This window comes from Eurosta solidaginis, chromosome 3 (assembly GCF_040869045.1).
Source record: "Eurosta solidaginis isolate ZX-2024a chromosome 3, ASM4086904v1, whole genome shotgun sequence".
Lineage (NCBI taxonomy): Eukaryota > Metazoa > Arthropoda > Insecta > Diptera > Tephritidae > Eurosta > Eurosta solidaginis.
In genome coordinates, this window is record NC_090321.1 from 66318798 (window position 1) to 66343737 (window position 24940).

The window sequence follows — 24940 nt, forward strand, 5'->3', positions numbered from 1 at the left end:
GGAAATTCGTCCCTATTCTCTGATATGTCCTTTCGCAAGAAAACGCGATAAAGCACTCCAGTACACCATTGATATCCCCTAATAAGGGATGATATCATTGCGGAAATAAGAAGACCAACTCGGGCCACATAAGAACAAATGTGAGCAAAATTATATAAAAACGAGCAGTCTAAATATTTCGATTTTTTTAACACCTAACCGTTGATATGTCGTCGATTTCTGATCTATGCCCAAGTTAAAGGTCTCCAGTCCACCGGAAAGCTACTTCACACAATATTTCGCGCTGGGTTGACTATATTTTAGGGACTTGGCTTGGATATCATACATGACACCTGGATCTTATGGGATAATATCGTAGCCGTCTACGTTCCGTTAAAGCGTAGTCCATCGCCTCCCGCTTTGTGCACGGGCTGGCTCCGTATGCATTTTCAATAAAGATTGCGTCAATCCCAAAATGGCTTCCCTTCGTAGCACGGATAACTACGGGATCATCGCTGGGGGACTACACATCTAGGCTCGAATAACTGCCTTGAAGGGGAACGCGAAGCTTTTTTAGACATAGACAATAATTATAATAACTTAATGGGGGATACATACCCCCGAGGAGGATTGCGTCTGCTTTTTAATTATTGAACAATTTGGCGGACCTGAACCTACATATTTTAAGCCAAATGCGAACTCCATCTGCAAGGCGGATGCATTTTTGCTGGGAAGCTTTTGATATCAGTAATATACTGGGAGTGTTTGCCCAATGCCGAGGGGTTGCCCGAGTATACAAAAAATTTTAATTTTAATTTTATTTTTCTTTCTTTGCTTTTCCCGTAAGTTGATCCCAAGACCTTTGGCCTTTTGACCCTCTTGGCAAATACTAGAAGCTTTCTAGGACCTATGCCACGTGCTGCTTTTAGCTGCAGTCTTAGCCTGGCGAGCGCAGCGCACGAGCACAAAACGAGATCGATCCTCTAACCCGCATTCCAAGTCCAAGCATGTGACGACCGAAAGCAGTGCCCAGTCAAAATACCCGTCATGAACCTACAGTCCTCTTTTTAAAAATAAGAATAACTTTAGTAGCCTAAGGTTGTATGACCTGTACATAATATTCGACACTTAACGCGCTTTGGTCAACGCCTCTCCTGCTTGGTCGATCATTGGCAGCTCTCGCCTACTCTTAATCCCGACCAATCTCATTGGGACTTCTACGGTGCAAGCTTCGAAGGATGCGCCCTTTTTAGCTTGCTCATCCGTTTTTTTATTTTATCTATTCCCATAGGCCTTGGGACCGTATGTGTATTTATGCTTGGTCCTATCCCTATTCCTTGCAGGGATTCCTTACACTCTAACATGCTTTTAGATGCTGTGCTAGGCGAGATTATTGCCTTAATTGCTGCTTGACTGTCAATATAAAAGTTAACACGGTTACAGCTTCAACTATTCTCTTCCAGAGTTTCTACTGCTTTGGTTACGGCTAATATTTCCGCTTAGAGAACGCTACAGTAATCCGCAGCCTGTAGGATCTGTTTATTTCCAGCTCAACACAGTATAACACAGAACCTACTCCATAAATTACTTTTGAACCAGCGGTTTGCCCGTGTATCGCTTCGTCTGCGATTTCGGCACTCTTGCGCCAACCATACACCTCTATTGTGGTTTCAAGAGCCCCATCGAAGCGCTGCTACGGAATTTAGTAGCCTTTTCGTCCAGTATTTGTTGATGCTATATTACTACTGCCGTATGGCCTGTGCTCAAGCTATCCCGAGGCATTGAGACTCAGATTCAGATTTGTTTTCAGGGTTGTTTTCAGAGCTCCCGTAATGCTAAGCATTAATAGCCTGTATACCCTTATAATTTTTTGGGTTGGTCTTTTTGTGTGGCTGTCCACAAAACAAGAACACCATAGTATAGGATAGGATTTACAAGCGCTGTAAATAGCCAATGAAAGAGGGAGGGCGATAGAACCCATGTACACCACTGCATTCTTTTACATGCATGAAGTGCCGTTGAGGCTTTCTTCACACGCTCCTCGGCGTTGAGCTTCCACGACAACTTACTGTCTAGAATGATTCCTAGATATTTTGTGCAAGGTCTCAACTCCAGGGTTACCCCTGCGAGCGAAGGCCCAGTCCATTTTTTCTATGAAGAGTTTAAATTAAACCCAGTTTAACTCCACTCCTTTTGATTTTTGATTTTGATATAATTGGTATCATGACATCTAATCTCTGTCGAAATTTTCAATGTGTATCTAATTTTTAAGCGAACAGAAATTTGTTGTCGACGCTGTATCGAATTAGAAGAAAATGGTTTGAAATGTAAGTTTTTGTGTTACTTTAACTATTTGTATTAATCGTACATAGTGTAGGATGCTTTATTTTTATCAAAATTAATATCCACACAAAAATTATTTAAAAGAAAATGTTATTTTTTCATTTTGCGAAATTGAATAATAATGAAAATTTTTGAAAATAGTAAAATCAATATTCAAAATTAAAATATTGTAAACATATTAAAATTACAAAGTTCAAAGTAACATAATAACAAAGTTAAATAAAAATAATTTAGTCAATATAGCTCCAAGGTCGTGAATACAAAACAACTGCTTGGAAGACTGATTTCGTAAATTGGACAAAATCCGTTTATAACAAAACGAACTTGCAGAAAGGATTGATAATGTACTTTTCTGAACGGTTGAATTTATCGAATTATCTAACAATGACACTAGTCTTGATGGAATGATTGTCATAATATTGAATGAAAATTCGTTCGATCAGCTCTTTCGACCACAGTTAAAGATCGAATTTGCCTCATAATAGGGCCTTAGGTCAAGCTTAGCTTAACCAACTAGTTAGAAACCGGGTTTAACTACAAATAACTGGCTTATAATTTCACCACTACTGTTTTTGTAAATTTAAAATTTCTGATGCATAAAGGTTACCCTGTGACATTCTAAAGTGCCGTCCGTTAATGGAAAAACTTTTGAAAAAAGTTCCCGTAGGGTACAGATCCCTATAAAGAGTCACGAATTAAACAATTATAAACAATTCAAAACAAAACCTGAAACAAAAGTAGTGATCAAAATCACGTATATGTACAATTTTAAAGTAAATTTTGCATATTTGTTCCGTCAAGGTTCATTTACTAATGATGGATAGATAAAGGGCCAATTAAACTTCCTTAACCCTAACGCCATAGTCGTAACCATACCCATATCCATAACAATCTCCAATGTGATCGATTAATGGTGCCTTAACCTAAAAATCGTGAAAATTTCACAAAAATGAAGAAACGCAAAAAATTACAATCATATTCCACAAAAGATAAGTCCCTTAGTCATAACATATCCAAAACAATGAATAAAATGTAGAAAAATTTATTAAATTCACCAACTCAAATATTTTTAGGTTATGGATATGGCGAGAAATCAAAAACCAATTGGTTGGCTATTATATGGTTATGGCGTTAGCGTTATGGTATGGCACCATTAATCGATTATACTTATATAACACTATTTTATTTTCGTGTAATTTTTCTTGTAATTTATCTTCAATTTTTTGTCGCACTCCCTCCTAATACGGCTTCAGTACTGATGTAAGTGTGTAAACTATATTTCAAAAAACTAACGAAATACAAGGAAAACACAATCTAGTTGATTAAAAACAAACGAGCCAGTTTGTATTTCGATAGGTTTTTTTGACATTCGGCCGTTTTTTGTTTATTTTTTTCTGACACATAAAATTTGTGTTTTTTGTTTGAAAATTTGGTGCATAACAACAGAATTAAAATCAACTTTCTTGTGAAAAAAGTGAACCAATAGAGACCGAAATATTTTTCGCGTGTTATTTGTATTGTTTTTATTGTTAAAAGTGTTAATGTAAAAATAAAATGTAAAACATAAACAAAACCATGTCAAACTCACTAATTTTTGGTGAATAGTGGGTTGGCTTTTTCCTGATAGAAATTATTTTTGTGTTTTGAAGTTCCGATAAAGTTTCGTCAGTTTTTTTGGCTAGGAATCCAAGCAAAAATAAAGTAGTGTCATATATGCTTTACATTGATTTCCATAAGGTAGGTTCGATCAGCTGTTTTATGTGGTTATGGTTTTATGGTTATAGGTCACCATTAACTGGCCCTTAAGGCTGGGAAAAAATCCAAAAGCGGGTACACTGGTTCTTCTATTTTTTTTTGTTCTGTCGAGGGTGTTCTTTTGGTCATGGCGGAACGATACAAGGTGGCAGCATGGGACAGCTGATTATAAACTTTTTTTTATTTGAATTGAAACATCAACTCCTGGCGCAGTACGATTTTGACATTGGTCCATCGAATTTACAAAAACAAAGTACATGGAATTTTTATTTATGTTTGTAGGCATGTCACCATGCTGCCACCTTGTATCGTTCCGTAATGCTTTTGGTAGAGTCATGGTTCAATTTTGTACAGGTTGGCTCATCTCATCAGCTGATTTTATTTATGTCATTGCATGGTCGAAGGGATTGTCAAAAGGAGATGGCAAACTCAAAATGAAACCAACACATTGGCAACATTTTACTTACCCATACAAAAACTGCCAGGGATGCACCTTAACGTTAAGCTAATCGTTTATCAAAAAATTTCCACCGTTTCCGTTGAAACATTTCGAAATATTATCGATAAAGAAATTATCAAAATAAATTGTATCTCGTTTTTAACTGAAACGAAAAGCTTTCGTTAACGTTAAAAACGTTAACAAAAACGTGATACTTTATGTTTGAATTGTGCTGGCAATGCTATAGCAGTGGTGAAGCCGTAAGGTGGCAACAACGAGCGCACATACACACACAAACTCTATGTAATTTGTTTGTGTAATTCGTTGGTGGTAATGTCAAAAATACTTTGAGAAATGTTCGTACTGTCAAAATTCATGAGAAAAGTTGCAATCAGCTTGGCTAATGCTTTCACCTTTAATGACTCCGCCATCAATCAGCTTTGCCAGCATAGTTTGAAATTAATAATCAACATAAACGATTTGATTTCGTTTTGATATGGCAGAAAACGAAACGAAATCATTTCGTTAATTTGACGATCTTAACGTTAATAAACGAAACGAAATGACTTCGTTTCGTTTATTAACGTTGATTATCGTAACGAAATGATATCGTTTCGTTGGTTAAGCATGCCTGAAAACTGCTAAGTTTTATGTTGCCATTCCATACCATTCGCACCAACACCAATACACAGATTTTGACAATTTGAACAGACATATTTTGTTGCTTTACAGATGAGCCAACCTGTATATAGTTGAACCATGGGTAGAGTGATGCTGCCCGAATCGAATTTTTCTTCCCTTCTACATAGAACTAACGAAATGAACACAGAAAGTATTGCTGTTGTGCTGTTTCTGGCGACTAAAAGAGCAACTCTGTTGTTTATTTCTGTACATGTTTTTTGATTTGACTGCGCTGAAAATCGGTTGTTGCAGAACAGCTGAAAAGTATTAAGATGTGTGAAAGAATTTAAATAAATAACATTTTAATTTATTTAAGTGAAGTGTTGTATTAATGAAAAATGCAGTTATTAGTTTAATTGAAACTAGGCTGAATGGTGCTGCAAGAGTAGCCAAAAACAAAAAGTGAAGAATTTCTGGGCTAAGTAATTTGCTGCTGGTTTATAAATATCGAGTATTGACGTAAAACCACAAAGGTAAGCAATAGCATATAAAGTAGAACATTTAGTAAAGTAAATCATTTTTTTGTTTAATACTTACTGCTAAATTTAAATTGTGTCAAAAATTAATATAAAAATGTAGTAGCAGGAAAAATCGTTATTCAAAACGAGAGGAGCAAGTTGGCAAGGATATCACACAACTTTCAAGTATTAATTGCTGTGATGAAATATGAACGCCAAGGTTACATATTACAAAGAAAATACATAGCAGCCAAATACATATCACAAAATTAATTTATTACCCTTATACGTAATGTTTCTTTATGTAATTTATAGGTGTAAAACAAAGCCAAGGTTTGCCGATGCTGATGCTGTTAGCAATTGTTTTGTGCATGTGCATGTGTGTAGGGTAAGCTTGTCAGTTAGCGGACTCTATCTCGATTCCAAACTTTTTTGCTTAGAGTGTAAACTAGTTTTTTTTTTTTTAATATTACCAGTTTCTGCTTAATACTCAGAAACACCGGTATACTAACATACATCTAATTGAATAATCCCAAATATCCCATATATCTACATAAGGAACAATCTTCGCAAGCACTATGAAGAAATCCGGCACACTAGAATTCAGCAGTTAGAACCAAACGAGCATAAACAGGCCGTCAGCTTCATTCACGATGACGTTATAAGCTGAATATGTAATTGTTGTTGTTGTTGTTGTATTAACGATAAAGACACTCCGCGAAGGCTTTGGGGAGTGGTATCGATGTTGATGGTCCTTTGCGGGATATAGATCCGGTACGTTGCGGTAACAAACCCCTATTAAGGTACTAGCCCGACCATCTCGTGAACGATTTATATGGCCACATTAAACCTTCAAGGCCATCCCTCCCTCCCCACCCCTAGTTCCATGAGTAGCTGAATATCGTTTTATTTGTTGTTGTAGCAATAAATCTCGTTCTCAGGGTCCACTACCAACCCTCCCCAGGGCATAACTTCAATCTGGATACCGCAATAGATTAAATTCTTACTTATCCATAATCAAATTCGACAGACGCAGCGAGGGGGCTTAGAATATACTCGCGGTAGGTATGCCTGTCGCAAGAGGCGACTAAAGAACCAAATTGATTCAAGAGATTGTGTAGCACAACCCTTTCAATGGGTTGCCAGTTCATTTTATAGCTTCTCCTACCTAAATGTTAACCTCACATACCTGTGGCGAATTCTGTTTCTTTTACAGCCGGGGCTCTGGCGACCCCAAGTTCCGGATGGATCTAGGGGTGGGAGGGCACTATTGTAAATCGTTACCGAGATTGGCGGACTAGTACCTTAATGGTGCTTGTTACCAGAACGTTCCGTGACCTAGAGGTTTACGCCGATCACCTTATCGGCGGCGGCGGCGTAGGCTCTATTATATACCGGCGGCGGCGGCGTGGGCGGCGCGCCGGCCTACGCCGATGTTCTTACTTTAAAAAGCTTGATTTTTCTATTTAAAAAAATAATATTTAGGAAAGGTTTTGTTTGACTGTATTTAAGGAAATCAACGTGTTGGCCATTGCGGAAAGATCCGTGGTTTTTGCAGCAAGATCTCGCAGACCGTTCAAAAATTTTCAGGAGTATCTCCTTGCTGAGGGATGGTCCCTCGTTCGCTTACTCCAGAGAGGCTTCGAACCTAACCCCGGTCTTTGGAATTGGTACTGTTGCGTCTGCTGAAAAGAAATAGAGATACATAAAATAGTCACACTTTTGTCCTAATAATCGTCGCGAACACAATTCCTTTAAATCATTTGTGGCTCCTTGGCGGCCACTCATAAAGGCGACTTACGGTTGCTATTAATGGTCTTATAATACTCATGACTCTCGTGGTACATGGCGCCTTCAGTTGTTTCGGCTGTTTTTAAGAGCCAATGTGCGAACAGTAGCAATCCCGACCACCAGGTCTCCCACGCCTCCTGAACCTCACACCATATACCAGCACAGAAGCTATAGGACTGCGCCTTCGAACTCATACCTTCGTTGACGTCACTTTCCTAGAAGCTCTAGGTGTAGCTCCAAAGACTTTCCAACGGATGCTTTTGTCGCGCTATGCTGCCGAGCTACACCAGAGAAAAACACCTTGAAACATTAGGGAGTGACTATTCAGCCAAAGATGCCGCCCTCGAAATCATAAGCAGTCTAAGTGGATGAGATTGCGTAATGGGTGAAAATCGTATAATCTTCGGCGCATCTACATAATTAAAATTTTACAAGGACCCTGGATAACATTTTTAAAATGTAGACCAAAGTTTGCAGACGTTTATGTTCACAACATTGATTTCAATAGTCTTCGTTAAATCAAAACGATATTTTAGAATGAAAGTCGACCGATTTTAAGTTGAAAGATGTTAACTTATGTTTTCTGGCCTTATGATATAAGAGCTCATTATGGATGACCGCGTAGCTTTAGTTTTCAGACTAGTTCGACTGTGCACTACGTTAGGGTAGAAGAACACACGGTCTTCAGTTCGACTGTCTTGAGAAAGCTTTTCCTTCACCACTTTGAGTGTTCTTGAGTGTGCCTACATATTCACATTTGTAAAAGGAGCCGTAACGTGTAGGTGATATTTAAACTTGGTTGATAGTCTATAATCAATGTGATTCACTCCAAGGGACTAGTTTTGGATATGGCCGCCAACTTTAGGCAATCTCAAACCGGGAGACTTGGGTGTTGAAGGATTAAGTGTGAAAATGAAAATTAACATTTCAGACCCTATTGTATAGTTTCGCAAATAGACAACAGATGTTTGAATGTAAGCCCAAGTGATTTTTCAAACCCTTATACGTACATATATCCTGAAAGTATGAGGTAAGAATCATTTCAAAGGAGTGTGTATTCCCCTAGAACCTACTAAAGGATTTTGCGTCACTGATTTGGCTTTTTCTTTCAGCCAATCGCAATATACATTTTTTTTTAAATCGGCACCTTTTTTGGTTAATTTGCTTTTTTTTAACAACTTGACAATTTGAAAACATGTTCGCCTTGGGTCATTTTATTTGAATTCATTATTAATTTTTTGAAAAACAAAAATGCAAAGTGAGCATATAAATTTATTAGATATATAACTTTTCTATTAGTGTTTTGTTTTAATAACTTGGTTACATACATACATACAAATACATAAATTGGATGTTGCAAAGTCCGTGTTAAGCTGACATCGAAAGCGCCTGTTTTTTTTAAATAACTTTTGAACAGTTAGAAAGAGTTAAATTTGTCAATTAGTTTCTTATAACTGGCAGTGATGCGCATCCGTTTACACCACTTTCGACCATATCCGACAAATTTTCGACATGAACAATAAATGGCCTAAACAGTCTTAAACGAGTAAAAAATATAGTAACGCGCCGGACGCCGCCGCCGCGCCGATATTTTTGACATTCGGCGGCGGCGTGCGAAAAACGACCCTAACCGGCGGCGGCAGCGGCGTTTATCGGCGGCGTATATCTCTACCGTGACCTCAAAGAAATTACAAAAAATTCTTAGATAGGGCGTTATACAACCGAACTATGAAATAGGGATTGTGTATCTAAAACAAAGTCTGAAATAGGGCGTTATTAAAAACCGAGACCTAAACCTTAGGCCTTTGGTATAGCAATCAAGCGCCCTACCTCCATACCTGTTGTTGTTGTATTAACGATAAAGACACTCCCCGAGGGCTTTTGGGAGTGTTATCGATGTTGATGGTCCTTTGCCGGATATAGATCCGGTACTTTCCTGTAACAAAAACGATTTATATGACCATATTAAACTTTCTAGGCCATCGCGCCCTCCCCACCCCCTAGTTTCATGAGGAGCTTGGGGTCGCCAGAGCCTCGGCTGTTAATGAAACAGGATTCGCCACGGGTAGGTGAGGTTGACAATTATGTTGGAAAAGCTATGTATTGCGCTACACAACCCCTTGAATCAATTTGGTATTTTAGTCGCCTCTTACGACAGGCATACCTACCGCGGGTATGTTCTAATCCCCCTAACCCGCTGGGGGCACCTCCATACATCGGCGCCGTCTACGCTCAGCGCAAAAGTAGTAGTATCACCTATACTTGATCATTTGATTGATTATCAAAGGGTATTATAACTCTGATTTCATAACGGTAGTACGTAATGACTTAAAGGAATCGAGATAAATATAGACTTCCAAATTATCAGTACCAAAAAAATATTTATTTAGCCAAGTCCATTCGTCGCTTTAATTCGCCACTGCCGAGGGGCAGTGGTCAAGCAAACACCGCCACTATATTTATGCCATGAAAAGTTTCTTAGCGAAAATTCAAATGTCCTGCATAAGCCGCTCAGAGTCAGCATAAAACGTGTAGGTCCGGTTCCATCAATTTTCCTAAATCTCCTCTGATATATATAGCGCCAAGTTATTAATATTACATGTACATAGGTATTTCTTAAATCCTTTATCGAACTACGACTTTTAAGTTATCCGGTTACTGATAAGAGTCCGGTCTGTGGCAAATTTACCTTATGTACAATTGTATTCGCGCAATATTTAATTGAAATTGATTTACTAATATAAATATGCTTATATGAAAGTTTATCGTCTTATTGTCTCTTATTAAGTTCCATATTTGTTAACCGTTTAATGATATGTGTGACCCGGGCTATGAAAAGGTGGCTTATGACTCAAAAAAAGAAAACTGAAGAAATGTATTGTTTATGTTGTTGTTGTTGTTGTAGCAATGCTCGCCCCACCTAATAGCCGCGACCGATCACATTGTTTATCTTTAACAGCTGTTTCTCGCAATTTCTTTTTTGGGTCATAAGCCACCTTTTCATAGGCCGGGTAACATGTAGGTATTTTCATTTATATATTTCTGCTCTTCTCCTTTGTCTACAAAATAGTCAAAGAGGAATATCGTTTTGATGTGTCTCATCTATGCACATGCGTACAAAAACAGATATCACTTGAGTTGAAGACTGAGCAAGGACAACAAAGGCGCAAGGTTCGGTGCTACCTACATAGTAAAGTTTGAAATTGAAAATCCAAAAATATAATCAGCATGATAAGTGCATTGATCTCGCGGCTTATAATGTAAGTAAATATGTAAATACTAATGTAAATGTTTGTATACTAATTTTTTTAAGCTCTTCATTAATGCAATGCGTAACTTAAAATTTTCAAATACAGAATTTAGATTATAACTAAGAAAACACATAATAAACAAGCAACTTAAAATACAATTGCCTACCTAACTACATAAAATTAGAAACTTTCTTAGTACTTACTACTCCAAAAGAATATCTACTTCCGGTTTTTCGCACGATTGTCATTGCACACATGGTATTAGGGCAATGCTGGCTGTTGCACAGCGTGCGCTTTTGAGGATTTTAGTGCCCGAAAATGTAATTCTTGCTGAAATATTTTGCGTTACCTGATCTCGTATTGAACTGGGTCTATAATTGTGATTAAAAGTTTTACAAATGAAATTTTGGCTATCTTAGGATAAGAAGAATCAGAAGAATCCGACTCGATATGATGGTTTTCATGCTGAGAGGCTTAAATGCTCTCGGAAGGCTGGTTAAGAACTAACAAGAACAATCCCGTTTAAATGAAAATCTGAAGTTCTGTTTATAACGGCCTTTTCTTATATAGTTGCGCGGTTCAACACAGAAATATATATATTTGTACTTATTTAAAATGATCTAGATTTTTATTTAGCAGCGAAAAAAAGTATAAGGACTTTGAAAAATGGAGTTTTTAATAAATTGATCCTAACTTATCCATTTCTCATCTATAATAAGCAAACTGGCAAGAAGCTTTCAGTGCAATCAAACGTCAATATAAAAGGGAATACTAAGCCCCACTGCGAATTTCAAATAATGTTAGCTTCGAAAAATTATAAATTTAAATTTGGTAATTAAACTTTGAAACTTGGAATATAGTTCAAAACCCGATGACAATGGAATAATAAGAAAAAAAAATTCCGATAGGTGCAGAATGGATCAAAATATTTCAAAAAATCGTATTTGTGGTCCGATTTGGTTCATATTTGGAACACATAATACATACACGAATAGATAGTCATATATAAGACAAACTGAACCTTAATCAGGTTATGCTACTTCTCACAATTTTAGAAATTTCACTTGCCCAACGCTTTTATTTAATTGTCTGATCAACGCCCTAGATTGATGAGGAGTGTGATGACTAGTACCTAGGACTTACCTAATTATTTTCTAGCGTTTAGTATTATTATTACTTCATGTAAGTATTGTTTTCAATAAAACCGTTTAACTTAAAAACATTTGTTTAAATATTTTATTTTCAAGTTTCTCATTCTATTTAGTTCATTTAGTGACTCATTATTACAAGGACTCTTTCCTGAAAATTTTTTACAATCTAAGCCCTCAATACTTAATCCTTCCAAAGACTTTATACGACTCTGCGCCACGTATGCTTGTCCCTCCCCGAACTCCAAAGTATTTTGATGTCACTTCTACAGGACTGTATGTAATATTTGTTCCAAATATGAGCCAAATCGGACCACAAATACGAGTATTTTTAATATCTCAATCCTTGCGCCACCTGGCGGCGATTATTTTCATATGTCGGTTTCTATTGAAGTATGTAATATGTATGTGTTTCAAATATGAGCCTGATCGGAGCACAAATACGATTTTTGAATGTCTCGATACCTGCGCCACCTAGCGGCGATTTTTTTCATAGGTCGCTTTCTATTCATGTATGTATTATGTGTTCCAAAAGTGACTAAAATCGGCCCATAAAAACGATTTTTTGAATATCTCGATCTTTGCGCCACCTAACGGCGATTTTTTTCATAGGGATCTGTCTATTCTTGTATGTATTATGTGTTCCAAATATGAGCCTAATCGGAGCACAAATACGATTTTTTTGACCATCTCGATCCTTGCGCCACCTAGCGGCGATTTTTTCACAGGCTTTTTTCTATTCATATATGTATTATGTGTTCCAAATATGAGCCAAACGGACCACAAATACGATTTTTTAATATCTCAACCCTTGCGCCACCTAGCGACGATTTTTTCCTAGGTCTCTTTCTTTTCTTGTATGTATTATGTGTGCCAAATATGAGCCAAATCGAACCACAAATACAATCTTTTTGACTATCTCGATCCTTGCGCCACCTAGCGGCGATTTTTTCACAGGCCGTTTTCTATTCTTGTATGTATTATGTGTTCCAAATATGAGCCAAAACGGACCACAAATACGATTTTTTAATATCTAGACCCTTGCGCCACCTAGCGACGATTTTTCCTAGGTCTCTTTCTTTTCTTGTATGTATTATGTGTTCCAAATATGAGCCAAATCGAACCACAAATACAAGCTTTTTGAATATCTCGATCCATGCGCCACCTAGCGGCAATTTTTTCATATGTCGCTTTCTATTCATGTATGTAATATGTGTTCCAAACAGGGATGGGCGTTATCAACAAATTTGAATAACCATTGGCGAAAAAATAAAAAATTAATTTCTACTCATTATTCAAGAAAACTTGATTGATGAATAACATGGTATTTTTTATTCAAGCATTTCTTGAATAATGAATAACATTTTCTCGTTATTTAAAATATTGTAATTGATGATAACCGCCCATTCTTATTTTTGCAAATTTTGAATAAAGATTTGAGTTATTATTCATTATTTACAAAATATGGAATAACAATGAAATTTTAGTTTTTATGCAGTTATTCAAAACTAAAAAAATAAACCGTCGAGATGCCCTGAAAATATACCCATATGCGTAACCAGTTCGCGTGTAGTTCTGAAGCTTCTTAGGTTAATATTGAGATGATTTTGGGGAGTATTCGCGGGGTTTTTTGGGGGCCGTATGAGGGTGATTTCTGGGACACCCTGAGGATCCTCCCGGGGTCTATTGGGGTCCATTCCAGGGGCTCGCTCGCGATCCTCCTAGGGATTTGGGGTCATTTCGGGATGGCCTTTGCGACTCCCTCGGGGTGTATTGGAGGTCACTTTGGCACAGTTTAGGGGAGTACCTCGGGGTCCTCCCGGGGTCATTCCGTGACTTTTTGGGACTCCCTCGGGGTCATTCCGGGATGATTTTGGGGACTCTCTCGGGGTCCTCCCGGGGCATTCGTGGGTCATTTCGGGATCTTTTTGGAGACTCCCTCGGGGTCATTTCGGGATGGTTTTGAGGACTCCCTAGGGGTCCTTCCGGGGTCATTCGTGGGTCATTCCGGGATCTTTTTGGGAACTCCCTCGGGGTCATTTTTATATTTCATATTTCTTTATTCAGTCTATGATTTACAATAATCTTACAGACTAGATTATCAAAAATGTCTTATATATAAGTAGAAGGTGTTAAAAAATTTACATAATATAGAGAACTAGCAGACCCGGCAGACGTTGTTCTGCCCTAAATTTGGTCTATCTGCATATATTTTATTTATTTATTTATTTAAATATAGTAATCTTTGAAATACAATGTTTCTTACAGACTACATAACGAATTAAATGTATTTACAAAATAATTGTTTAAGTTAAAAATTCATTTAATTGTAATTTGAATTTAGATTTTCCAATTGGGAAATCTATATTCAAAGAATTCGAGAACAAATTAAACTCTCGTAAGGTTCTGATGAGAGGAGCATAATATGCATAGTTAGTTCTCACGCATTCAATAAAAAACAAATCATTACTTCTTAGGTTCCTCTGTGGAACTAAGAAGTTAATTCGTTGTAAAAGAGTCGGAGCGTCTACTATGCCTTGAATGATGTCAAACACAAAGCTAAGCGGAAGCAAGATTCTTCTGTTATCCAACGTCTTCAGGTTAATAAGGAGACATCTAGCATTATAATGCGGAATAGGCTCTTCAAAGTTTAATCTGCGCAGAGCAAATTTTATGAAGGTCTTTTGTACCCGTTCTAGCCTCTTTATATGGCAATCGTAAAATGGTCTCCATATAAACACAGCGTATTCTAACGTGGAACGAACCATCGAGGTGTAAAGATTTTTAGAGTGGATCAGTAAAATCAGTACTGCAACGGCGTATAAAGGCAAGGATTGCATATGATTCAGCAATTGCATGATTCATATGATCATGAAACATAAATTTGGAGTCAAAAATTACTCCTAAATCTCGAATTTTAGACTGCGTAGCCAGTTTAGATCCATTAATATCATATGATGTAGGAATTAATGAACGGGATTTTGAAGAAGTTATATGAAGTCCCCAAAACCATCCCGAAATGACCCCGGGAGGACCTCGAGAGTGTCCCCAAAATCATCCCGAAATGACCCCCAAAATGACCCCGATGGAGTCCCAAAAATGTCACGGAATAACGCCGTGAGGACCCCGAGGTACTCCCCTAAACCATGCCAAAATGACCTCCAAAAGACCCCGAGGGAGTCGCAAAAGCCATCCCGAAATGATCCCAAAACCCTTGGAGGATCGCTAGAGGGCCCCTGGAATGGACCCCAATAGACCTCAGTAGGATCCTCAGGGTGTCCCAGAAATTACCCCCAAACGGCCCCAAAAAAACCCCGCGAATACTCCCCAAAATCATCTCAATATTACCCTAAGAAGCTTCAGAAAAACACGCGAACTGGTTACGCATATGGGTATATTTTCAGGGCATCTCGATGGTTTATTTTTTTATTTTTGAATAACTGAATAAAAACTAAAATTTCATTGTTATTCCATATTTTGTAAATAATGAATAATAACTCAACTCTTTATTGAAAATTTACAAAAATAAGAATGGGCGGTTAACATCAATTACAATATTTTGAATAACGAGAAAATGTTATTCATTATTCAAGAAATACTTGAATAAAAAATACAATTTTTTAAAATCTTGATCCTTGCGCCACCTAGAGGCGATTTTTTTTCATAGGTCGCTTTCTGTTCATGTATGTATGTATTATGTGTTCCAAAAGAGACTAAAATCGGATCACAAATATGCGCCACCTAGCGGCGATTTTTTGCATAGGCCTCTGTCTATTCTTGTATGTATTACGTGTTCCAAATATGAACCAAATCGGACCACAAATACGATTTTTTGAATATCTCGATCCTTGCGCCACCTAGCGGCGATTTTTCTTCATAGGTCTCTTTCTATTCTTGTATGTATTATGTGTTCCAAATATGAACCAAATCGTACCACAAATACGATTTTTTGAAATATTTCAATCCACGCGCCACCTATCGGAGTTTTTTTCTTATTATTGCATTGTCATCGGGTTCTGAACTATATTCCAGTTTCAAGCTTGTAGCCTACCGAGAAGTTACTTAAATTTCAATTACAAAATTCGTGCCAGCCAGCCTGTCAAGTAAAGCTAAATAAAACCGTTTAAAAATTGTCCCTGCTATATTGAAAATATCGCGACCACCATTCAAAGCCGATAAAGCCAAGGAGCTGTCAGATTTTACACGAATTCAGCACCAATACGGAATTTTAAGCTTTTTATGCAAATATCTTAGATATACAGTTAGATAATTGTAAAGATTGCACTGCGAGGCTATTGTGCCCTCGTCTCGTGAAGATTAACAGTTCCTTTGATTTGAGGGTTTGATTGTGGGAATGCTCTAGCCATGGCGAGCTAAAAAAAACTTAGCCCTACGTCTTGAGACTGCGTCGCATGTCCTAGAGGCTGTGTTCCGACGTCCCCGCTGATGTTGTTGTTGTTGTAGAGATAAGAACATTCCCCTAAGGTTTTGTGGAGTGTTTTCGATTTTGATAGTCCAATGCCGGTAAGTTCTGGTAGCAAGCACCATCAACGTACTAGCGCGACCATCTCGGGAACGATTAATATGACCACATTGCACCATCCAGGCCATCCTGCCCTCCAACCCCCTAGTTCCATGAGGAGATTGGGGTCGCCAGAGCCTCGCCTGCTAAATATGTGTATGATACATGCATATTTGTAACAGGACCCGCTCGTGTACGTGAGGTTGACCATTAGGTTGCGGAAGCTATGAATTGCGCTTATCAGCCACTTGAATCCCACGTCTCTGCTGATCGTTGCAGATTCCACAGCCACATGCATAAATTGGGCATACAATCGATCGATCGATCACAGAACCGGCAGATGTCACTCGATCGTATGCCCAATTTATGCATGTGGCTGTTGAATCTGCAATGTCCTGTAAGAATACCTGTTAGAGTTCTTACGGTATATTTGAAAGGCCTATGAAAGCCCCTAATATACTGACCCGCTGAGTCGTGTAGTCGCAGCTTCTCGCCAGATTATCCGGCCGCTCACTGCACTCCCCTTCAGGCCAGTAGTATTAAATTCCATAAAACTGATTTTAAGACGCTCAAAGCTGCAAAAACGTACACTGTGCGCCGATCATAAACTTTTTTGCTTCCTAAATGTGAGAAACAAAAAAATAATAATAAAACAAAAGCAAAACAAGCCGAAACTACAATACGGTTAGTGCTATGGTTTGGTAATGCCATTTTTGGATTGAACCAATCGTCTGCGACACGTCATTACTCGTTCTCCTTTCGACCCAAGCATATTTAGAAATACCACTTTTTAGGTAACTGAACTGCAATGAATTTGTTGCTAAAACAAAAACAAACAAAAAAAGTAAGGGTGTCTAAGTTCGGGTGTAACCGAACATTATATACTCAGCTGAGAGCTTTGGCGACCAAATAAGGGAAAATCACCATGTAGGAAAATGAACTTAGGGTAACCCTGGAATGTGTTTGTATGACATGGGTATCAAATGAAAGGTGTTAATGAGTATTTTAAAAGAGAGTGGGCCTTAGTTCTATAGGTGGACGCCTTTTAGAGATATCGCCATAAAGGTGGGCCAGGGTGACTCGAGAATATGTTTGTACGATATGGGTATCAAATTAAAGGCATTAATGAGGGTTTTAAAAGGGAGTAGCACTTTGTATATGTGTTGGCGTTTTCGAGATATCGACCAAAATATGGACCAGGATGACCCAGAACATCATCGGTAGAGTATCGCTAATTTATTTATATGTATATACATAATACCACGAACAATATTCCTGCCATGATTCCAAGGGCTTTTGATTTCGCCCTGCAGAACTTTTTCATTTTCTTCTACTTAATATGGTGGTGTCACACCCATTTTACAAAGTTTTTTCTAAAGTTATATTTTGCGTCAAAAAACCAATCCAATCACCATGTTTCATCCCTTTTTTCGTATTTGGTATAGAATTATGGCATTTTTAATTTTTCGAAATTTTCGATATCGAAAATGTGGGTGTGGTCGAATTTCCCCCATTTTTAATGCCAAGATAAAGTGAGTTCAGATAAGTACGTGAACTAAGTTTAGTAAGGATATATCAATTTTTGCTCAAGTTATCGTGTTAACGGCCGAGCGCAAGGACAGACGGTCGACTGTGTATAAAAACTGGGCGTGGCTTCAACCGATTTCGCCCATTTTCACAGAAAACAGTTATCGTCATAGAAGCTGTGCCTTTACCAAATTTCACAAGGATTAGTAAATGTTTGTTCGACTTATGGCATTAAAAGTATTCTAGACAAAATAAATGAAAAAGGGCGGAGCCACTCCCATTTTGAAGTTTTCTTTTATTTTTGTATTTTGTTACACCGTATCATTACTGGCGTTGAATGTTGACATATTTTACTTATATACTGTAAAGATATTAAATTTTTGTTAAAATTTGACTTAAATTTTTTTTTTTAAAGAGTGGGCGTATTCGTCATCCGCATTTGCTAATTCTTATTTATAACACATATAGTAATAGGAGTACCGTTCCTGCCAAATTTCATCATGATATCTTCAACGACTGCCAAATTACAGCTTGCAAAACTTTTAAATAACCTTCTTTTAAAAGAAAATTTTTCTAATTTTCTATTCTTCGTCATAAGGTCAACCCACCTACCAAGTTTCATCGCTTTATCCGTCTTTGGTAATGAATTATCGCACTTTTTCGGTTTTTCGAAATTTTCGATATCGAAAAAGTGGGCGTGGTTATAGTCCGATTTCGTTCATTTTAAGATGAGTGGATAGGAACGTTCATACCAAATTTCATCATGATACCTCAAAATTTACTCCAGTTATCGTGTTTATGGACGGACGGACGGACATGGCTAAATGAATTTCTTTTTTCGCCCAGATCATTTTGATATATAGAAGTATATATCTATCTCGATTAGTTTATGCCGTTACAGGGTACCGTTATGCGAACAAAATTAATATACTCTGTGAGCTCTGCTCAGCTGAGTATAAAAAAAAACTAACACTAATAGTTAGTGCGCTTCATTTGCTCTAACTCGTGCGTTAATTGGCGTCTAGAAGTGCATACACAATAACTGGACACACACCAACAAGTGAATATAAAAATGTTTTAGATTTGTATGCATACACGATCATTGCGTTTTTGAGTCACCATTAACAAGTACACAGCTGTAGCTTTTAAACTTTACAGCAGTCAACGACACTACTTGGTCTTTGTTTGTGTATATATTTAATGGGCGCGCAAAAGAAAGCATGGAATAATGAATTAATATTTCTTTTGTTGAAGTAAGTTCTTGTTAGTGGCTGTGCAGAAGAGGGCATTAACGGTGTGTGCGAAGTTGCGCTAAAGACGTCACACTTCATAGGAAATTGAGCGTATTCTTATACTAAATTGAATTGTCAGTCGCTTCTTTTTATACTCAGCTGAGCAGAGCTCACAGAGTATATTAATTTTGTTCTCATAACGGTACCCTGTAACGGCACAAACTAATCGAGATAGATATAGACTTCTATATATCAAAATGATCTGGGCGAAAAAAGAAATTCATTTAGCCATGTCCGTCCGTCCGTCCGTAAACACGATAACTGGAGTAAATTTTGAGGTATCATGATGAAATTTGGTATGAACGTTCCTAGCCACTCATCTTAAAATGAACGAAATCGGACTATAACCACGCCCACTTTTTCGATATCGAAAATTTCGAAAAACCGAAAAACGGAGATAATTCATTACCAAGGACGGATAAAGCGATGAAACTTGGTAGGTGGGTTGACCTTATGACGCAGAATAGAAAATTAGTAAAATTTTAGACAATGGGCGTGGCACCGCTTTTAAAAGAAGTTTTGCCAGCTGTAATTTGGCAGTCGTTGAAGATATCATGATGAAATTTGGCAGGAACGTTACCTCTATTACCATATGTGTGCTAAATAAAAATTAGCACAATCGGATGACGAACACGCCCACTAAAAAAAAAATTTTATAAGTCAAATTTTAACAAAAAAGTTAATATCTTTACAGTATATAAGTAAATTATGCCAACATTCAACTCCAGTAATGATATGGCGCACCAAAATACAAAAATGAGAGAAAATTTCAAAGTGGGCGTGGCTCCGCCCTTTTTCATTTAATTTGTCTGGAATACTTTTAATGCTATAAGTCGAAAAAAAATTTGGTAAGGGCAGAGCTTCTGTGACGATAACTGTTTTCTATGAAAATGGGCGAAATCGGTTGAAGCCACGCCCAGTTTTTATACTCAGTCGACCCTCTGTCCTTCCGCTCGTCCGTTGACACGATAACTTGAGCAAAAATCGATATATCTTTACTAAACTTAGTTCACGTACTTATCTGAACTCACGAGGTTCATTTTCCTACATGGTTATTTTCCCTTATTTTGTCTCCAAAGCTCTCAGCTGAGTATGTAATGTTCGGAAGTATCAAAGCTCTGCCTTTATTAGTTGGTAATTCAATCATGCTTTGGGAAAACATCGAGTTATCTCCCAAAGTATCGAGTGACGACTCTTAGCAAATAAAAACTGTTTGTCTAGAGGGCGTAATTTTAAACTTTTGTTTTTGTGTTGTTGGCGGCGACCCGGTCTAATACCTACGCTATCATATGCTTTGGAATTCTTCCCTTATTGATCCCTCGTGCAACGATGCCGTACTTCTATATATTTTCTGTTCTGATAGTGGCAGTTACGATAAAATTGCGACCATGGAAAAGTGTAAACAAAGCAAACAATAAAATTTATATTGTGATGAATATTAGCATCACTAAGCTGATACTAAATAAATAATCACGCAACAACAAAAACATGAAGCAAGCCACACTGGTGTACATGAATACATCAGTCATCATTTACACGCATACATACAATGCAACGAAGAGATATTTTACACACACACATGTGGTCATCAGTCGAAGTAGTTACTCACGCATACACACGTATATGGCTATGCGAGAGGCTATAAACTACACACGCATATAGCTGGTAACCAAGCAGCAGATTCTAGAACAGGGCTAACAGAGTTGCTGTAATAGTGAGAGCGCGATGATCATACAAATCACTTGATGCACGATTCATTCGCCTATTAGCAAGCAACGAGGCAACATCGTATGCAAGAATTTTGTTTATTTATGCGCAAAATTACGAAATTTCGCGCAGAAATAGCATAGTCGTATGCAAACAAGCGACACCAACAATCGATGTTGCTACTCTGCTTGTTTAGCGACAACTAAAGACGAAAGAGCATAACAAATACGTGTGAAGTGGCGCCAACAATTATTCAACTAAATGGTTAACTCTGTTCTAGAAGGAGAAACGTCTAGACCAAGGATGGGCTATTTTCGGCTCCTAAATCAGTTTCAGTGCCAGCGAGTGCTAGGTGAGACGTTTGTGTGTTTTGGGGTATTAGGGGAGTAAAAAAATACATTGGAAATATCGTACGCTTAGTCTCAAACGGTATTCATCGCAAGAAGGTTGCGGAAACACTAAAAACTGAAATGAAAATATTCTCTCTCGAAAACCAATTCCCAAACTGTGTTGCAATAGTACGAAAACAAAAACATACATTTTTTGGCAAGAAATACGAAAAACGGAATAACCATAGACTGAAGTCGACTTTATGTTAAGCAGCGCATTATTGACATTCATTTCGCCTTCACATACATTTAATTATGTGCAAGCCGATTCATTTTGCAATATATACATAAAAGTATTTAAAAAAGTATTTTTAAAGTAGTAGCATTAGAAGAAGTAGTAGTAGAAAACGTACTAATGCACGTTTTGTATACAATCGTGGGAAAACGAAACCCTTTTCAGACTTGTTGGCACTGTTGCGTGAGCCTTGAAAGAAATGTATCAGTTTACAAATAAAAATAGGTACCAATCGCATAAACAACGACTAATTTTACCAGTTTTATTATAAACATAACTGCTTTCATATATAAATTTCAAATTTCTTCAGCTCACATACATACATACATATATCGTTAAATCCACACTGCAAAAATTGTTGGAGCATGTGTTGCATGTGTGTTTAATTCACGGCGACCACTTTTTTAATTTTAAAACTTGCTTTGTTTATGATTTGAATCATAAAGGAACTTTTAAAATCACAACTGAAATTTCAGTTCGAGTTGTGAATCAAAAGCGGCATTACATATTTGTGGCCTTTAGTGCGAGCGAAGCCGCCGGTAAAGGCTAGTTTATCCGAAAACGCTTAATAATTTGAACATAATAAGAGCGGTGGCAGCTCTATTTTCCACATAGCCATATAAGGCCAAATACTCTCTCTTTATCAATCTTATGTGTGTTTGTATATTATTCTCTTCCTGTGTTCTTCGCCCCACATACCTGCACTTGATGGTCCCTCACCTTGCACTTAAATGTGCAAAGCGTGCCCGTATGAGCAAAAGGCTCATACGAGCCGTTTTGCCCATCGCTGGTCTCGATCTTTGGAGAAATATGCGGACAAAGCAACAGAGAGTATAAAAGCAGCGCAAGCTGAGGAATGACGAATCAGTTTGATTTAAACACGCTATTAGTTGCGAAGTGAAGTTAAATTGTGAAGTATAATTGTACTACTTCCAACGTAGTCTAATAAAGACCAATTGCAATACAGAATATTGGAGTGATTTATTCAACAGTTTAGCGATTCGAACGTTAGCAGAAGGTTGCAAATAAGAGGGATTCCCCAAAATCGTTACAATATATATTTTCTTTTTTCGCAGCAACAGTACATACAATTTAATATTAATTACGCTATTATAGCTTTGTTTTCATAACGAAAATAAAATTGTGTTTTTTTCGCACTAACATATGCTTATAAATATGCACATATGCCCTTACAAATCTTTTAAAATCTCTTTGATCCCTTACTTTATCGCTCTCAAGCAACATATTCAAAAATTTCAAAATGTAAAAAGTACAACTACAAATGTCTGTTTACTATTGCAACTCTTTCCTACTCTTCAACGCTCGCTGATCATATTTTTAGTTTTAAAGAGACAGCGCCCGAAAGTACATTTCGAAAAAAGCATTTCGAGAAATTTCAACACGAAAGTTTAATGCTATTTATAAATATGAGCGTCGGCCTTAACTACGTAACTCATGCGAAAAATTGGTTGGTATTGAGCATAATACATTTTTTGTGTGCTTCAGTTCAACTCGATTTCTAGCCTATGCAATAGGGCAGACAAATAAATAATTAGCATTTTTTTCAATTTGTTTTTTTTTAATAAAATTTTTTCACATATTCGTGCCACTTAATAATATACCAACGAATGTGTACAATAATCACTCGCCAAAATAACCGCATTCCAAGCGGAAAATAGGGTGCTTCTGTTTGTGTTCTTTGTACATACATACATATGTAAGGTGCAATGCAGAATCGTACTGATTGGAAAAATAATGCTGGAGGAGAAGAAGAATGGTCATCAACGTCTACATCGTTGCGTGCGATGCCAGGCCAACAGCAAAAACGTTTTCAAAAATCTGTAGCACCAAATCTTTTTCAATATGATCAGGATGAAAATGAGCTCATATACAATAAACGTTGGCATGCAGCAGCAGCACAGAAGCAAGCATATGCAGCGCATCGGCCACACATGTATGCAGTAATGGCTGATGGCAGTGGCTACTATCGACGTTATTCATTAGATGCACCACCACCACCAACTGATTCTATTATTTATTATAATAACAAAAGATCAGCAACATTTATTGGCCCACCACATAACGATGCGAGTGTTGATGATATTGCAACATCTTCCACATTATCCAATGAAATGATTTATCCCCAAGCAATTGATTTTGATTTTAAGCCCTCGTACAATATTCGCAGCAATGGCGCATTCTATTTTAATCAAAATTCAAACACAAAATTAGCAGGCTCGTCTGCAGATGTAAAAATAATAAATACAGAGCAGGTTGTACATAATTTGACTTTGTTCGGTCGCATTTTGGAAGTAATGCAAAGTTGGCCATTGCCGCATGTTTCATTTACAACAGCTTGTATTTTAGTGTTGCTGGCCACATTTATATCACCACGTTTATGGGCTGAAAATATTATATTTCCTGCTTTCAGATTATCCTTTGGCACATTATATCCGGCGTATGCTTCGTATAAGGCTGTGCGCACCAAAAATGTTAAGGAATATGTAAGTAAATTATCTCACTGTTTAGACTATGCAAACAAACAAAGCTAAATGTTTACTTAAGTTAGGTTTTTTTTTTTCAAGCAATAAAGCACAAACACAAGTTAAGTTTAAAACAGACCTGTCAAATAATGATTACCAATGGTAATTATTAGCCGTTCCATTGATTATTTTCTTTAACTTGCCATTATTTTCTATTTTTAATGATTACTTTTCAATTCATTCAAAAAAATAATAAAAAAAATCATGATTTTTTACGATAATTGAAAAAAATCAAAAATAATCAAAAGTAATCAAAAAATCAAAAATAACACTGGTCAACAGTGATTTTGGTGTAGCTCTACTTGTAACCAAATTTGGTAGTACTCGGTACCTTGATAAAAACTGTATACTTACTTTTTTAATGCTACGTTCAGTTTTCTAGATAGGGTCAAGAACCCCTTTTTAAGAGGTTAAGGCATGTATGGCCCCATAACTTTGTTTCTGTTTATTCTATCAACACAGTTTTGATGTCGTTGAAAAGAGTACATTTCGCCGCTTCTATCAGTATACAAGTTGTTAATATATCTTTATAAACGTCAGAGAAATTGGAAAAATAATGTGAAAATTTCAATTTTTCACGGTTTTCTCGAATAATTTGTCAACCAGTGCATATGTAAATTATTTTAAAACAATCTCCTATTAATTCTGTTTTCAAAGACATATAACTTTTTATAACCGCGTAGATCTTCCTAATATATTCTATTTTAGTAAATTTTTACTGTGAAAAAAAAAATGTTTGTTATTTATTTTATTATTAACTTTTTATTTACATAAAAACTTTCGTTTACGTGATTTTCGTGAATGAGATATGGCAAGACAATCACGTTGCATTCCCCAGCAGTAGTTAGCCATCATATGCTGATCCCATCGGCCTTGGTAC

At 37.1% G+C, this 24940-nt stretch overlaps 2 protein-coding genes across 13 annotated transcripts in view; both read left to right on the plus strand.

The window, feature by feature from the left end:
- GrlHz (Gustatory receptor-like Holozoa) overlaps nucleotides 1–24940 on the plus strand; it is a 142015-nt gene that overhangs the window by 61910 nt on the left and 55165 nt on the right. The window lies entirely within an intron of this gene.
- Nucleotides 5292–24940, plus strand: part of ReepA (Receptor expression enhancing protein A) — a 79911-nt gene continuing 60262 nt past the window's right edge. For 3 of the 12 annotated variants that reach the window (XM_067772097.1, XM_067772095.1, XM_067772096.1), the window contains exon 1: nucleotides 23005–24021. In XM_067772097.1, the coding sequence (XP_067628198.1) occupies nucleotides 23245–24021 (777 nt within the window). In that variant the 5' untranslated portion in view covers nucleotides 23005–23244. The other 9 variants (XM_067772104.1, XM_067772105.1, XM_067772102.1 and 6 more) reach the window with 8 other exon arrangements.